General features: G+C 38.3%; 1 protein-coding gene across 3 annotated transcripts in view; it reads left to right on the plus strand.

Moving 5' to 3' along the window:
• Positions 1-18,703, plus strand: part of cdk19 (cyclin-dependent kinase 19) — a 74,878-nt gene that overhangs the window by 33,075 nt on the left and 23,100 nt on the right. For all 3 annotated transcript variants that reach the window (XR_008566929.1, XR_008566930.1, XM_054761628.1), the window contains exons 5-9: positions 3,366-3,423; positions 9,011-9,142; positions 12,998-13,141; positions 14,268-14,337; positions 14,486-14,558. Coding sequence is in view for 1 of the 3 variants with exons in the window: in XM_054761628.1 (XP_054617603.1) it covers positions 3,366-3,423; positions 9,011-9,142; positions 12,998-13,141; positions 14,268-14,337; positions 14,486-14,558 (477 nt within the window). In the remaining 2 variants the exon portion in view is untranslated. The remainder of the gene's footprint in view (positions 1-3,365; positions 3,424-9,010; positions 9,143-12,997; positions 13,142-14,267; positions 14,338-14,485; positions 14,559-18,703) is intronic.

The following is an 18,703-nucleotide window of genomic DNA, read 5'->3' on the forward strand; positions in this document are numbered from 1 at the left end:
AATGATTGCTGTTTCGTGGTGCGACTATGGTCGATTATTAGTCAAAACACATTGAAATACAAGTGATATGTAGTATTCTGGTCACTAGGCGGCAGTAATGACAAAACATTGCAACATTAGCTTACATTACATTACCTTAACACTGCATGAAGTCAGCCATGCCATGTCCGACATGATAGAGTGAATACAAGTTCTCCCATTCCGTGTGGAAGTGGTAAGTTGTAAGTGTTGTAAGTGCCCATCCATCTATTTTCTATGCCGCTTATCCTCATTATGGTCGCAGGGGTAGGCTGGAGCCTATCCCAGCTAACTTTGGGCGGGAGGCGGGGTACACCCAAGACTGGTCGCCAGTCAATCGCAGGGCACATATAGACAAACAGCCATTCATGCGCACATTCATACCTATGGACAATTTAGAGTAGCCAATTAACCTAACATGCATGTTTTTGGAACGCGGGAGGAAGCCGGAGAAAACCCACGCACGCACGGGGACAACATGCAAACTCCACACAGAGATGCCCAAGCGGAGATTCCCGATCTCCTGACTGTGTGGCCAACATGCTTACCACTCGGCCACCGTGCGGCCTGTGTTGTAAAATGGTAAGAAATAAATTTGAGGCTAACTTGTTAGCTCACGAGCTTGCAAGCTAGCGGCCGTATCAAGTCCCTGCAGCATAACAGTTGAGCGATGTGTTAGTTAGTTAGTTGTAGTCAATATGCATTTCTTTACACTGTACTCTTTACTTGCGTATCTTGCTTGCTGCTGTAACAAGTAAATTTCCCCGCTGTGGGATAAATAAAGTACAAATACAATACAAAATACAAACAATGAATAATTCAATTATTTCATATCTACAGGGCTCTAATGATGTTAAAACTCGTATTTAGAAAATAAGGTTTCCCATGCACTAACTACAAAAATATTCCATTTATTAACATTGAATCCTAGATGGCGGAATTCATTTATCACAGCCTGGTCTGGAACCAATTAACCGCTATAAACGAGGTACGACTGTATAGGTGAAAAAGCCTATTATTAGTATCAACTTTGCTCTTGGCTCTTTTTTCCGTTTTTTTTTTTTTTCATTTTCCAAATATTTCAACTTTCTTCTTAAAAAAACCTTCGTAAATTTTCTTCTTGTAATATTTCGACTTTATTCCCATATTCTAACTTTTTCTCCAACCTAATTTTCCAAAAATTACAACTTCATTTTTTTTTGGTTTCTCATAATAACTTTTAAACTTTTTTTTTTTTTATTCTTTAATATTTCAACTCTATGCTACGAAAATGACATTATTTTTCCTCATAATATTACAAGTTTATTCTTGTAAAATTGGGACTTTTTTTGTTGTTGTTAGAATGACTTTTTTTTCGTAAAATTACAGCAGTTTTTTTTCATTTCTGCTGTGTTTTTTTTCTATTTCCCAACTATTTCAACTTTCTTCTTGTAATTATAACTTTGTCATAATACAGTAGACGCCCCTACAACATAAACAATCCGTTCCGAGAAACTTTGTTATAGGGTTTTTATGTTATACGAAGCGTAAAATACACGTAAATAGCCTAATCCGTTCCAAGATCTTCCCAAACTCACCCCTTTGGCTCTTCAAAATATTCAAAGTCCACCAAATATGGTGGAAAAATATAAGAAAACGTTAGCATAAACATAGTACAGTAACATTCCAATATAAAATAAGGTAATAAATAAGATTACTGTAAATGAATAAAACTGAAAAACAAAAACAATCCTACCGTTCACGAGATGTCTTGATCAGGAGCGCAAGTGGAGGCAGGAAGGAGGAGGAGGACTAGCCTGAGTCGAAACGCGACTCAAAGAGTCTAAGAGTCAGCTGGTCTCACAGACAAACGCACATGAACTACACGATAATGCTGTGTGCAAAATTTTAATTTGTAACTTAACTTTAACGTTTAAGTTAGTTCAAGGGCGACTACGAAGAGGAAGGAGTTTGAAGGGACAAGCCTGTCTCTCACACAAACTCACGTACGTGCTGTATAACTCAGCCAATGAGATGAGAGCGTAGGCGGTGCCCCGATAATCAGCTAGTGAGATGAGAGCGGAGGCGATGCCCCGAAAATCAGCCAATGAGAGCGGGAAGCGTCAGAAGGCGTCACCAAGTGTTAGTCTGAACTTGCACCGACTTGAGGCATTAATAAAGTTGACTGAAAAAAAAAGACTTGCACTGACTTGACGCTTTATGTTATATGGAATTTCTTCTGTAATACGATGCAAAAACTTTACATAAATTCTTTATGTTCAGTGGAATTTATGTAAAAGGAGGTTTATGTTATGCGAGGTACTACTGTATTTAGATTTTATTCTCATAACATTCTAACTTTTTCCACAGCCTAATTCTCCAATAATTACAACTTTATTTGTTGTTTTGTTTGTTTTTCATCATATTATAACTTTATAAAAAAGGTCTTTCTTTAATATTTCAACTTTTTGCTACTGAAATGACGTTATTATTCTAATAAAATCACCAATTTTTCGTGTTTATATGTTAAAGATGTTGCTTTTAGATGTAAAAGCAAAAGTGAGTGACAGACACACAGGTGATAACAAACATTTTGTCCAAAATTTGGCCTCTGGTTTTGTACACTGTCTCGGTTATCATACAATATTGCACGTAACAAACTAGTCAGTTTGCCCTCCCACAAAATCGAGTGTCCAAACACAGCACCGTACACTATTTTTTTATTAAGTGCGACTGCTAAATAATGCACCAAAGAAAGTTGTGAGTGGCAGCAATTTCATAAAGAAGGCGAGAAACACGATTGAATTCAATCTCGCCAGCATGGAATTCCGCGTCAGCAAGAAGTTCCATCCATTCCTCTTTTATACTGTATTTATTTCACATTGTTTTCTGTATGTAAAACTATTAAAACAAATGTTTGTTCATATTTTTTTCCACCAAGTGTGATTCCTCATTTATAAATTGCATATTTTCGTAGTTACAGCATAGAAAACTTGTTTGCAATCTTCTACATATGGTTTTAAACAATATTACAGCCCTCTAGTTATGAAATACCACCCCTGTAGTCACCTCTACACTCCTATTACTCAATATAGTAGACATAATAAGAGAAAATAAGACATAAATAAGGCTCGTGCTTGTGTGTGTTGCTGTAAATGCGGCGGCTAGTGCCCTCTCGCCCTCCCGCTAGTGCCCGCAAGACTTTAGTGCCCTCTCACTAAATGGATGATTGACATGCCTGACTGGGTGGCCAACAGAATCAGTGAACACATGAATAAAGTAGAAAAGGCTTGTATTATGTACAGTATAATTAATATCACTAAATACTAACACTAAAACAACATGTATTTTTTTCCTATCTTGTGCAGAAACCGGCTAACATCCTGGTCATGGGAGAAGGACCTGAACGAGGAAGAGTTAAAATCGGTGAGTTGAATTTTTTATTTATTTATTTTTTTAAAGAAGTGGACCGTGTGGGGAAATCGGTATTAAACAATCCGATTACGAATACATGCACGGTTGTGGCAATAAATGCTTTAAAATCCTAAAATAAACCTTTAAGTGCGATCTATTTGGGATTCTTTGTCAGAGAAAGAGTCCTACTGATTTTGAATGATATCTTGAATGATTTGATGGAGGCAGTTGGGTGCACCATACTGTGGAAGTGTTGTAGTTTGTACTTTTTCCGTGTAGGCAGTGGGGCTTGTGAACTGGAGCTCCCAACAATGTGAGATAAGGGGATTAGCCTGAATAGGAGTACAAAACTCCCTTTGTTTCTCACAAACTTAGCCATAAAACCGATTTGTAGGTTGCTGATAAGCAGGCGTTAAAGAAGGTTGTCCACACGACCACGGATGTTGAAAAGGCATATTTTTCTAGGTGTTTTGTCCCACATGCAAACGTTGTTTTTTTGTTTTTATCTCATTCAATCCCAGACATTTTTCATAATTCAACCCCTTCAGTACCGTCCGTTTTAGACTATTTTGACTGCTCTTTCAAGGCACACAGAATATTGTGTTCTACGTCTATATAAACATGGAACCTACCAAAAGAAAGATTAGACTCCCGTCTTTCATTAGGAAAAAAACGCTGTTTCTACCTTTTTCCGGTCTTTAGGAATCAGCAGTAGAACATAGGTAAGTTTCAGGAAAATATCAGTTCCCAACAAAAAACAGCTTTTTGTGAAAAGATACATTTCAAGCATAACTTTCACTTTGACTCAATTTTTTATGACAGCTCCAATATCTAAACAACTGCACCACAACATAAACAACACAAAAAAGGTTGTTTTACATCAAAATAACAATTTATTTACAAATATAAGACCATGAACTATTTACAATTTTCACATTTGTAACTAAACTGTGTGTGTTTAAATTTCCCTACAATGCGTAACCTTCTGCACGCTACACTCCTGCACGATCTCTCACTTCCTCCTTGCTGTCAAGCATGTTAATACATGTTAGTACATGCAAAAGATCCATGCCGAGCTCTTATCAAATGCACTTCTGCCACCCTGTGGACGTTTTTAAAGCTTAAAACTGATATCTTAAAAGTGATATCTCTTATTGTGCAGTTGCGTCATCACCTCTGTCGGCCTCTTGCGCAAAAAAGACGTATGAATATGTCTTTGGGAGCCAGCGTTCAGGTAAAAAACCCATAAAAATACGTCTTTGGTACTGAATGAGTTAAAAACTGAGCTTTTGGAAAAGTCTGGCCGCAGTTAGTGATGGGTACCGAAGACGGTGCTTTTATAGCTACCGACTGAATTCCGCCGGCACTACCGAGCACCGACTCACGTAAAATCAAAAGGTACCTAGTTTTGGTACCTAAATGCCAATCTTTGTGGAGTGTTGACGTCGCTCCTGACAACATTCAGGTGAAGAAGACGAAGCCAGAGGGAGAGGCAATGGTTACATCAACAGGGAGACAAATTAAAGCTACAGAAGCTGAAATCAGTGATCTTTTTTCAGTACAGTTCTCCCTCGTTTATCGGTAATTGGTTCCGAAACTACCCTGATAAGTAGTATTCAATATTAATAAAACATTACCTCATGTGCACCTTACTTAACAACAGTAATGACATTACAGTGGATCCCCGCGTATTTGATTACAGCAGTTTTTATTTTTGTGGAAAACACGCCATTTTATGCTTCTAAACGCCATATTTAGGCCATTTATGGGCCATCTGTGTTCGTGTGAACATGGCCTAACATTGTTGCTGCATTTTTCCATGAGCCAGGTGAGCAGGGGAGTATTGAAAGGCAACCTTAGCTTGACAGAACCAAAAGAAAAGATTTCAAAAAGTGGCTGTTAGAGCTCAGAATGCAGTTCGTCCTGCTCGACCTGTGTGAAAACAGATTGTGGTGGGGGTGGGGTCATCTGCACAAACAAATGAGGAGGGTTGCATTCTTTCGAATGCTCACGGTTGTTCTTCAACATTAACAGGCTGGTTATGTTTTTACATTTTTTAAGTACTGATTCAGGCATTGTTATGCGCAGGTATTGGATACTATGAATGATACTCAACCCCACATTTAGATTCACCCTGAAATTGCACCCGAAATCTTAATATTCCTGCTTTTTGAGAGTTGTGTTTGTTTAGTTTCTTACTTTCAGACCAGTTGGTGTCTATCAGTTGGCATTTTACTTTGACGTGTTTCGACTGCAATATGCAGACTTGCTCAGAAATGTCACATGGCCGACCTGGTGGATGTGTCAGGTCAGACTGGCCATGACTTCTGAGGAAGACTAAAGGTGACAGTCCAAATCGGTTTCAGACTCAACCATGATAAGTGAATTTCTACAAAGTAGGATTCTTTATTTATAAATGGAATATTTTTTTAATTAGAACATAGAAACCCTGTTTACGGCCTTCTAAATATGGTTTTTAATAATATTAGAATCCACTATAAAAGAAATAACAGCCCTATAGTCACCTTTACGCTCCTATTACCCAATATAGTAGACATAATAGGAAAAAATAAGACATATAAGACATACAGTAATATTGATTTGGGAGCGTTCCTTGTTGTTGTTCTTTTTTACTTCCTGTCTCGTCAATGTAACACTGAACACTGAACACTGAATTGAAATTTGCTTAACAATTTTGCAAAGCGCAGTACAGTACAGACATCCCTCGCCACTTCGCACTTAGAATTTTGCGGCTTTACTCTATCACAGTTTTTCAAAAATAGCTCAATTAATAAGTCATAGCTGTTTCATGGTTGAAAACGGCCTATTAGTCCAAAAATATGCATATTGAAGCGAACTTTACGTGTTGTATGTCTAAATGAAGCAATTTCAAACATAAAAATGGCTAAATGAAGTAAAATACAAATATAAGGCGTTCAGAAGATGCATTCAAAGATGCTGCGATGATATGTAGTATTCTACACTGGTCACTAGGTGTCAGTAATGTTGCTGTAATGTTGTGTGAGACACACAAGCACCAGACTTGATCGCCGGAACAACAGGCTTTTATTGCAGGTTTGAATGATCTCACACACAGGCACAATAATCTCTAATAAAAACCTCGAATAAAAACACAGGCTACTGTTGCGGCTGTAACCCACGCTAAGCTACAACTCAACTCTGAACCCTCAACGTCACTTCCTGTCCGCCTTTCACTCAGCTCCCACACATTTAACACATTTGCAGCGACACACGCGAGCACGAGACATATCACGTCTGATATGTCTTATTTTCTCTTATTATGTCTGTTATATTAAGTAATAGGCATGTAAAGGTAACCATAAGGGGTGTTGTTTCATGTCTAGAGGGCGCTAATAATGTTAAAAACCCATATTTAGAAGGTCGTAAACATGTTTTCTATGCTCGAACTGAGAAAATATTTCATTTATAAATAAGAAATCCTACTTGGTGAAAATTCACTTATCACGGTCGGGTCTGGAACCAATTAAGCGCGATAAATGAGGGATTACTGTACTCCAAAATAATCCACAAAGTCAAAATAAAGACTTGTCTTTTAAGGAATGCGATCACTCTTCTGCTGGCATTACTGAGAGCAGATGACAAAATGTAAACGGGTGACCACGTAGCGACAGAACTGTCATGCTGTTGTGTAAATAAGATAAAGCATAGTTTTTATAATAAAAGAAAAATGTGTAGACCTGTTCTGTATGAAAGATATCCTTTTTGTGGTCTGGTGCTAAAAAGCTATAGTGGTTGGGGAAACGCTACTTACCTTCAACATTCAAAACTAGGGCTGTCAAAAATAGCACGTTAACGGCTCATTTGTTTCCTTAATTACGTTCAGATTTTTAGCGTAATTGACGCCTGCGCATCATGCCAAGCCGCACCTCTCTGTTATGTGTAACTTTATTCTCAGCTGAACACATCAACAGCAGCACAATCCCAACACCATATACGGTATGTATCTCCAACTCACAAACACATCTCTAGTCCTGCTCGGAACGATACTTCCTCGTTGTCACTAGGTGACCGCAAGATGCATTCATGGGCACTCTGAAAATCACAATAATGTCTTTATTACGCATGTATGTGTGGTCTAAATAAACAAAAAGTCAAACAATAGGCGGATATTGTTATCACTCACTAACTTCAGATTGCGGAAGTACAATTTTCGGCATTTAAGTATGCTCGGAAATCCCAAAAAATACATCTACAGTCAAAATGTGAATTCAACTTACATTAGGTGGTGTCTTTGAACGCAACCCTTCATGGCTCATAATAACGCTTTTAAAGTGTGTTATCAAATGTTGTGCTACGTTTAAAGAGACTCGTGTTAGGCAAATAGATTTTCAGACGCGTGTGTATATGTATGTGTGTATATATATGTGTATATGTGTATCTTTTAGCTTTAGCTGAAATCTTCAGTTCATTTCAAGCTGTTAACACATCCAAATAAATACGTAATTATGTCCTGTCATTTATCTTTTTGTTCATAAAATACTGTAAACATAGGCATATTTCACACATAGTTGCAAATGGTGATTAATGATGATTAATCACCATTGATAATGATTAATTAATATTATTACTTTGATTAAATGTTTTAATCATTTGATAGTCCTATTAAAAACACATTACCATGTGTAGTCATGCGTAGAGATAAACCGATATTACCAACAGCGTTGTGTCAGGTGATTCACAGGCATATCAGTAGTACGTACTACGAGATAGCAAAGCTGCCGCTTGTGTTTACTCCGCTCTTTACGTTAAGTTATTGTAGTAGTCGTGAGCTGAACAGTTTTTCATGTGACTTTCATGCAAAAAAACGTAGTCTGCTGAACCTTTAGAGCCAGACCGGCGAGCTAATGTTATGGTAAGCTAGCTAACCAGCCTCCACCTCGGCGTGCTTCCCTGCAATAAAACAAGTGAATTGAGTTTTTTTACGCGCTGTCTCTCAATCACATACATGCTTTTACTGTCACAGACTGTTTAGGACTTATCAGCAGCCTTCTTTCAGGTAATTCACAGACATGTCGGGAGGTACTACGAGCTAGCAGAGCTGCCGCTAATGTTTACTCCGCTCTTCCGTTACTCTGCTGCTCACTGTAACGTTAGTAGTAGTTGTGAGATGTAGAGCATTGGGATGTTTTAATTTCAAGAGAGTTTTCTGCGTTTGCACGAGAAAACGTCCCTCTTTGCTTTGGCTCTGCCACTAACGCGTGCTGCGGTTTGCTTAACCAATCAGATGGCGCCGTGGGTGGAGCGATGCCTGGAGGTAGAAGTCGCAGCCGGCATGAGAGAAAGAGAGGCGCATCTGAGCCGACATAACCCAGTTTTAAATTGATTTCTTGATATCAGCCCGTTGGATTTAAATACAGGCTGATACCGATATACTGTACGTCAAAATTCCAAATATCGGCCGAAAATCGGTCGACCACTAGTCATGCGTGTCTCTGATGTTGCTATAGGTGGCCCTATAGGGGGCCGCCCTGCGCCACATTCATATCACTCCATGATGATGCCTTAACCGTACTTGCTGACATTTATCTTTCTGTCTCCTCACCCCCGCCTTATGTAGCTGACATGGGTTTCGCAAGACTCTTCAACTCTCCCCTCAAGCCCCTGGCAGACCTGGATCCTGTGGTGGTCACGTTCTGGTACAGGGCCCCGGAGCTACTGCTGGGGGCCCGGCACTACACCAAAGCTATCGGTGAGTTGGATGGCGTGTTTGGTACCGAAAGGGTGAAGTCTCTATACATTTACTGTATATTTTTCACCGTAAAAAGACACCTGACGGGGTGCTGATCTAAAGAATTTGTAGGTGTGTACATTCCAGTGGAATGACGTGTTCTGAGCTGTGCAGCGAAGCGTCATCTCTCATATATATGAGGAGAATGCCACTAGAATGATCTTTGTCATGACAGGACATGTACTGTACGTTTCTGCCTGTTACCTCCCTCATACTAGATGTCTCAAGGCACTTCCGAATTCGTCATCATGTTGGAAAGCCATGTTTGAGCCCCCCGACAAACATTCCTGCTTCATATGTTTGAGTAGCTCAAACATGGGCAACTGCCGCCCTGCAGGCCGGCTCTCCTATGATGTTTGATCAACATTTGCAATAAAAGCGACTCTAGTAATTAGAGGTGTAATGATTCATTCACTACATTGATGCATTGATTTATATTCCTACGATTGAACTACATCGATCTGTTTAGCGAGTTTTTCATTCCGGATGGCATATACTGTATATATCGATTTAACATTGTTTAAAAAAGGGATCGGTCGATTGAATTGATACAAAGAAATAAAGCATTGGATTTAAGCACGGCAGGCGTTATACGGATGTGTTTTTGAAGCACTTTTAATGATCAGGACTCACAGGCACTCCAGCGGGTAATCAAGACCTCACAGAACATTGTTGGGGCAGCCCTCCCCTCACTGCAAGACATTTATAAAACTAGAGTCCTACGAAGAACACACAACCTCATCAAGGACAGCACACATCCACAACACTCATTATTCACACTCCTACTGTCAGGCAGACGCTACAGGAGTTTGAAGTCCAGGACCACAAGGCTGGCAAACAGCTTTTACCCACAGGCCATCAGGCTTCTCAACGAAGCACTCACACGCGCCACACGCAACACAAGCACACACTCATAGCACTTTATTTATTTATTTGTCTTATTTATTTGTATTAATGTCTCTTCTGTTTTTGTTGCTTAATTTATTGGTATATATGTTTATGTTTCTTATGTTCTTATTCTTTCTTGTGTTTTCTTTCTTTTCTTGGGAGAATGAACAGAATAAGATTTTCATTGCATGGTATAACTGCTGTTTTACCATGCACATGACAATAAAACTCTCTTGAATCTTGAATCTTGAATCACTAAAGACGATAAAGACACTCTGTGTCGGTGATGTCATCGTCTTTCGGGTATGTGGTGGTCATGGGAGTTGTAGTGGAACTGTGAAATACAGTTGATTCTTTTCGCTTCATTCAGTATTCATATTTAACTCATTTGTCTTTATTTGAAACTCCTTCTAAGCGACGTTTATAGGGACAATATGCAAAGTAAGGACGTTTGTACGCCTGGTAGTTTACGGTGCAGTAGCAGTGGCGCTTAGTGACGTCATCATCCAGGTGAAAACATGCGCTTGCGAACGCGGAAGCAATAAATGGCGTGCACTTGCTCGTGCCAGGGAGGAAGCAGAAGAGACGAAAGGCTGGGAAGTCGTAATTTATTAGTTGTTATGATAAACCCACCGCACCACGGTATCCTGTTCAGTGTCTTGGTTAAGCGCGTCATCAAGACGGAGGACCCATCCCGACCCTTTCAGCGGCAAAAGGTACAAAGGACACATTACTTGCTAGTTCTTCCAAATGGCTGCTCTGATCAGGAGGATTAGCAGCACAAAAAAGCCATTGGTCCGAGAACAGGTGAGAATGTTTCTACACCTGATTAAAGAGATCATACCACATTGATTTGCTGAGGAATTTGCATAAAGCCCCTCACCTTTGGGTGCAAAGTGCAGGTTTGGATGTAAAGTAAATAATTAATCATGGCAAGCTATACCACCCTCTGTTCATCCTGATTTTGTATTGCATTTTTAACTCATTTTTTTGTACTCATCGGTCATTTAATCTTAAGTATGTCAGCATTATTAATAATTTATACCTGATTCCCTTACAAAAAGAACAGGAATCTAGGAAAGTTCACCTGCACTGTCCAATATCCAGGTATTTATTTCACAGTCACACTGGTTGAATTTTTGGCTGAAAAGTTACTGAATCGATTTAAAGTAACTGAATCGCTTTGAATCGCATCGCTCTAAATCAGGGGTCTCGAACTCGCGTCCCGCAGGCCATTTGCGGCCCACTAAATTGTATCTTGCGGCCCGCGACTGGACATCAAGAGTAGTGTAACTGCATCCCGCAACATCCGGGCAAGCTCAGTGTTACTTGCATACTTCCAGGGGCAAGTAAACACCAACACTGAACTAACAGTGGTGTTATCACATGGATGTATTGTGAATTGTATCGTATCGTGAGGTACCCTGAGATTCCCAGCCCTACTCCCAATACTTGATGCGGCCCAGCCTCACCCAGACTCTACCTCCACTGGCCCCCAGTGAAATTGAGTTTGAGATCCCTGCTCTGAATGAACCAATATTGTTCTTAAATCGTATCGGCAACCATGAATCGTGATACGAATCGAATCGTTATTAAAACGAATCGTTGCACCCCTCGTAGTAATTCTTCCTTCGATACACCTCACACACTTATAATACATTTAAAGTATAAAAACTACAACTAATCACCACTAATGAATCATAATGTAAGGTGATCCATGAACAGATGAAGTGGAAGTCACAGTGTAGAAGTTGTAAATACGCTAGTTGTAAATCTCAACATTTGACATAAAAAATGTCTCTTTTTGGCACATAGTCCCCTCCCCCAACTCTGAAACCTGCCCCTCCAATTTTAGATCAACATTTGCAACAAAAGTGACTGCTGTAATTATTAGTCACGGTGTAGAACAAGGGTATCCAAAGTTTTTCCAGCGAGTGCCACACAGTGAAAAATGAAAGGATTTATTTTCTTTTTATTTTATTTTTTGTAATATTCCAACTTAAAAAAAAAACATATATTTTTGGTTTAATGTTTAATCTTTGATACTAAAATTACATTATTTTTCCTCATAATATTTTGAATGTATTCTTGTAAAGTTGTGACTTTTTTTCTCATTATAATACAACTTTTTTTCTTTTCATATTTTGAATTTATTCTTGTAACATTAAAACTTTTTCCGCAATCAGATTTTCCAAAAAATTACACCTTTGTTGTTTTTCATTATGTTACGACTTTAAAAAATCATGTCTTTCATTCATATTATCAATTTATTTTTCTTTGGAATATTCCGACATCATTCTTGTAAAATGACAACTTTTTTTGGTAATTACAACTCTTGTCTTTTAATATTTTGACCTTATGCTTGTAAAATTACTGCTGATTTTTCCATTTTTGCTGTTGTGTGTTTTTTTTTTAAGCTATCTTGTTAAATTATATTTTTAGAATGTGCTGTGGGCCACAAATGGCCCCCGGGCCGCACTTGGGCCACCCCTATTGTAGAAGTTATTTCACAGCAACTCACAGTAACTGCTTTGCATTCAAGGACCGCTAAAAAACGTGCAAAATCTCAACCCTTGAAGGAAAAACCATGATCAATGTTGCATAAAGACATAAGTATGTACAGAGTAGATTTTTTTAACATTTGCACATGTATGCTGTACATTTTACCTGTATTGTCACATATTTTATACATTATTAGTGACTTTTCTGCAGCAAAAATGTAAATATCCACTGTATATAAATGCAACAACATCAACAATGTGACCAACGCAACAAATGGCACTGATATAATTGTGAAAAAACACATACAAGAGATACTACCCACGATATTTAGAGGGATCCGCCCACCCCTAGTAGATAATATCAGTCTGGGTATTCATGTGACGCTATACTCGACTAACGTGTGTGTGTGTTTGTGTTTGAACCCAGATATCTGGGCGATTGGCTGCATCTTCGCTGAGCTGCTAACATCAGAGCCAATCTTTCACTGTCGCCAGGAAGACATCAAAACCAGTAACCCCTTCCATCACGACCAGCTGGACAGGATATTCAGCGTCATGGGTTTCCCCGCAGGTCGGCACTAAAAAAAGACACAAACACACAAACAAAACTCTTCATTCATATACGTACAGTTTTCTTGTCAAATACTGTCACCGCAGGAAGAACTTTCCAGAAACCAGAAGTCAAAAAGTATTTGTATAATTTGTATAAGTAGCAGCTTGTTCTCTGCTGCCGAGAGGCATGTCTCACAAAAGTGAGTACAGTAATCCCTCATGTATCGCGGTTAATTTGTTCTACTTCCGACTATGATAAACGAATTTCCTCGAAGTAGTATTCCTTATTTAGAAATGAAATATTTTCATAAGTAGAGCATAGAAAACCTGTTTACAACCTTCTACTTACAGTTTTTAACATTATTAGAACCCTCTAGACTAGAAATAACACCCCATGGGCATCTTTACACACCTATTACCCAATATAGTAGACATAATAAGAAAAAATAATACATATAAGACATAAATAAGACATAATATAGACTCACACATTGTGAGAGTTCTTTGTTCTTTTTTTACTTCCTATTCTGGACAGCGTGCTTCCTGTGGTGGCTATTGTCTCATCAATGTAACATTACTGACACCTAGTGACCAGTGTAGAATACTACATCATCACAATGTCTTTCAATGCGTCTTCTGAATGCTTTATAGTTGTATTTTTCTTCATTTATCAATTTTAATGCTTGAAAATGATTAATTTAGGCAAGAATACATCAAATTTATCTAAATATACATATTTTTTTACAAATAATAGGCCATAATCAACCATGAAACAGCATGATTTATGTAAAAAAAAACATGATAGTATAGAGTGAAGCTGCAAAGTTTGTGGATTATTGTACACCCATCACATGTCAGCAACCATTTGATGATATCTTCCCAAGGGACTATTCTATAGAAATGAAACGACTGAGAATTGAAGCTTGACTGGGACATACAAATGTGTGTGTCATGGATCAGAGCTGTTTAATTTGGTGTTTGGGGAACAGTTGTCTCATACAGTCCACTAGGATGCTCAACTTGGCACCTCATGGCACAGAACCCAATCTGCTGACTGCGATCCCATTCAGTCATTTGTTGTCCCTTGGCAATAATTACCACAAGCAAGCACGGCTGGTGTTTATTCTATGTTTTTACAACCACAGATAAAGACTGGGAAGACATTCGGAAGATGCCGGAATATCCAACACTGCAGAAAGACTTCAGGAGAACAACGTGAGTAAATGTCGCAGAGCACTCCAAGCGTCCTAACGGCATTGTCGAATCGGTTCCAATTAGTTCAAACCATGCAAAATCAATATGGACAGTGTTTTAAATGAATGTTTTCAATAGTAATGTGTTGATTTTCTTTTCTTTTTAACAGATATGCAAACAGCAGCTTGATCAAATACATGGAGAAGCATAAAGTTAAACCAGACAGCAAAGTTTTCCTGCTGGTAAGTACACATGGTTTTCCTCTTTAAAAACAACAACAGCAAAAATGGGAGAAGCAGCAGTAACATTTATTCATTCATTTACCCGGCGGCCTACTGGTTAGCATGTTTCCCACACAGTCAGTAGATCTGGAAGGTTGGGGTTCGAGTCTGTGTTGAGCTTGCACGTTCTCCTCGTGCATGCGTGGGTTTTCTCTGGCTAATTTAACGAGAAAAAGTCGTAATACTACAAGAAAAAATAACGTCATTTTAGAGAGAAAAAGTCGTAATATTACGAGAAAAAATATCGTCATTTTAGTAGCATAATGTTGAAATTATTTTTTTTTATGTCGTAAAACAAAGCAACAAATGAAGTTGTAATTTTTGCATTACTTTTTGGAAAAAGTCAGAACGTTATGAGAATAAAGTCACAATATTATGGGAATAAAGTCATAATTACGAGAAGAAAATTTACAAGAAGAAAGATGAAATAGTTCATCAAATCAGCTGTAATTTTACAATAAATAAAACATATTAACTCATTCAATGCCAGCCATTGAAAAAAAAAAAAACGTCAGTCCCGGCCATTTCAGGCTATTTTGACTGATCTTTCAAGGCACACAAAATATAGTGTTCTATGGCTATATAAACATAGAACCTACCAAAAGAAAGATTAGAATCCCATCTTTCATCATAAAGGTTGTTTCTACCTTTTCCTCTTCTTTAATAATCAGCAGTAAAACATAGGTACGTTTCAGGCAAATATCAGTTCCTGACTACAAAAGATACATTCCAAGCTTAACTTTCACTTTGACACAAATATTTTTTGCTTTCGTGACAGCTCAAATATCTAAACAACTATACCAAGGAAGCAGAATCCTGAACTCCTGTGTACATGCAATGTTGTGTTCAACCACTCTTGCATTTGCTATTAATTCTTCATTTTTATGAAGATATTGTTTATACTCTGGCATCAACCAACTATTAACCCTTCATCAGTTACGTATTAGAATTATATATTTATTGTTTATGATTGTTATATCATTTATTCACAGTGACTCCTATTTGACTGCATTGTGGTACTGCCTTATCATTTTCTTATGTATTTTGGCAAAGAGCATATTTAAAGGGGTGAACGAATGTACTGTGAATGAATGTAGTGTCATTGATATGAAATGGATGGGGTAGGATTGAATAAGCTTTGTGGAATTGTGAATTGTGGCATATGACGCAGTATAATGTAACTTGTATGCATGTTCAAAAGAAATTAAACCAGAACCAGAAGACAAAACACCAAAAGCAAACAAAATGGTTGTTTTCCGTCAAAATAGCTATTTACAATTTTCATATTTGGAACTGAGCTATGTTTGTGCACGATGTGTAACCTTCTCCACGCACCTTGTGGCCGTTTTTATGGCTTAAAAGTGCTCTGAAATGTCAATGCATTTTAGTGCAAAGTTGCATCATCACCTCTTTTTGCCTCTTGTTTAAAAAAAATGTAAAAGATGTATAAACACGTAATTGGGTTTTGGCGTTCAGGAGTATACTAATGAGAAAAAAAGTCAATTTTAGGAGAATAAACTCGGGATATGAGGAAAAATAATGTCACTTTAGTAGCGTGGAGTTGCAATATTAAAAAAGAAATGTTATTTTTTAAAAGTCGTTAATATTATGAGAAACAAACAACAACATTTTCTCATTTTGGAAAATTAGTTTGGGGAAAATGTATCAAGTCAAAATGGAATAAAGTCATAATGTTCCAAAAATAAATTTTACAAAGATTATTTAAGAATAAAGTTGATATATTTGGGGAAAAACAGTTTAAAGAGCGAAGTTGATACGAGCAATACGCTTTTTCACCCATATCAAAAAGCTGAGATGCATTTTTTTTCTTGAAATATATATAACTTCTTAGCATATGCTTTACAAAATATCCTGGCCCTTGCATCGTTTCATTTTTCACTATGTGGCCCTCGCTGGAAAAAGTTTGCATCTGTCTCCTTTCTTCCTTATTTTAAGCACTGTGCCGTGCATTATTTCTTATGGGAAAAATTGACTCGGCTTTCATACATTTCGGGTTTTCGTCTGACCTTTTGTTACAAGAAACCGAGGTTCCAAGGTATATTGAAGGTCTAACCCCTTTTTCAAGTGTTCTCTCGAGATCTTCTCCAGTGTGGTTTAAGGCTTAGATTATTGTAAGGTGTAAAGAATCTGTTCAGTCTGTTCACACATACGTCATTCCAATGTGTGCTTGGATAGTGACTACAAAATCATTGGGAGGTGTGAGGAAAGTGATTACATTTTAGTTGTGAACACAAGAGGGTTGGCTATGAAACTAGCACTCCTTATTTGTATTTACCAGTGGAATACATCTGACAGTAAAACACACATATTACATAGAATAACATTCATAAAAGCTTTATATTGGGATTGTTCTGTCTAAAAATGTACCGTCCTCTTTTTATGCACATCGAATCTCAAGGATGACCGACGCATTGAATGGCCAGTGAAATTGTGAAAACATCGATATGCTGTTTGTTTTGAAGTTTTTTTTTTTTATCATGACAAAACAGTGATGACCTCATGTCATTCATGTAACCAAGGGAACGCCTTTGGGACGCCCGATCCTTACCTTAGAAATACCTGAGTAAAATACTGCCGTTTTTGTAGTATTACTGTCAACTTTGAAATGAGGACTCAGGCTATGACTTCATCGTGTTTTCCAGTCCATACCAACCAAAATTGTATTCCTTAGTTATTTTCAAGGCTCATGTTTCTGAAAAAAATTAAATATAATTTGAAAATACTATAGAATTTGTATTTGTCAGTCTTAGACACATTGTGTACATTTGGGGAGAAGCTTGTTAGCTTTCAAAAGAGCCCAAAGCCTTGCCTGTAGTCCAGATGGTTCAAGGACAGCTTTACATTTTCAGTTGTTTTTGCCAGGAATGTTTCGGGGTTAAACCAGCAAGTCAGCGTCATGTTTTGTTTACACAGTGCCTTGCGAAAGTATTCGGGCCCCCTTGAACTTTTTGACCTTTTGCCACATTTCAGGCTTAAAACATAAAAATAAAAATATTAAATTTTTTTGTGAAGAATCAACACTAAGTGGGACACAATTGTGAAGTGGAATGAAATGTATTGGATATTGGATACTGCCCCCCCGACTTAATATGTTGTAGAACCACCTTTTGCTGTGATTACAACTGCAGGTCTTTTGGGGTATGTCTCAGTTTTGCATATCTAGAGACGGAAATTTTGCCCATTCTTCCTTGCAAAACAGCTCGAGTTCATGGATGGAGAGCGTTTGTGAACAGCAGTTTTCAGATCTTTCCACAGATTCTCAGTTGGATTCCGGTATGGACTTTGACTTGGCCAGTGTAACACCTGGCTATGTTTCGTATTGAACCATTCCATCGTAGATTTTGCTTTATGTTCAGGATCATTGTCTTGTTGGAAGGTAAACCCCCTTCCCAGTCTCAGGTCTTTTACAGAAGGCCCTGTATTTGACTCCATCCATCTTGCCATCAATTTTAACCATTTTCCCTGTCCCTGCTGAAGAAAAGCAGCTCCAGACCGTGATGCTCCCACCGGCATGTTTGACAGTGGGGATGGTGTGTTCAGGGTGATGTGTAGTGTCACTTGTACGCCAAACATAGCACCTTCTTCCGCATGTTTGGTGTGTCTCCCAGGTGGCTTATGGCAAACTTCAAACGGGACTTCTTCCGGATTTCTATGATCATCTCTGATCATCTCTGATCAGTGCTCTCCTTGTTTGGGCTGAAAGTTTAGAGCAGGGGTGTCAAACTCAGGCCATGGAGGGCCAAGACACTGCAGGTTTTCTTTCCAGCCAGTCACTAAAGCAGGTGATTTTAATGATCAACACCTTCAGTTTGAGGGAAGGAGCTCATCAATTAAATCACCTGCTGAAGAAACTGGTTGGAGAGAAAACCTGCAGCGTCTCGGCCCTCCAGGGCACCAGTTTGACACATGTGGTTTAGAGGGTCGGACAGGTCTTGGTAGGTTTGCAGTGGTGTGATACTCTTTCCATTTCAACAGTGCTCTGCAAGATGTTTAAAGCTTGTGAAATCTTTTTATATCCTAATCCTCCTTTAAACTGATTCGTCACAAAAAAAATCAAATTTTCATGTTTGTGGCCTGAAATGTGG

The sequence above is a fragment of the Dunckerocampus dactyliophorus genome, chromosome 19 (genome assembly GCF_027744805.1).
Source record: "Dunckerocampus dactyliophorus isolate RoL2022-P2 chromosome 19, RoL_Ddac_1.1, whole genome shotgun sequence".
Taxonomy (NCBI): Eukaryota; Metazoa; Chordata; class Actinopteri; order Syngnathiformes; family Syngnathidae; genus Dunckerocampus; species Dunckerocampus dactyliophorus.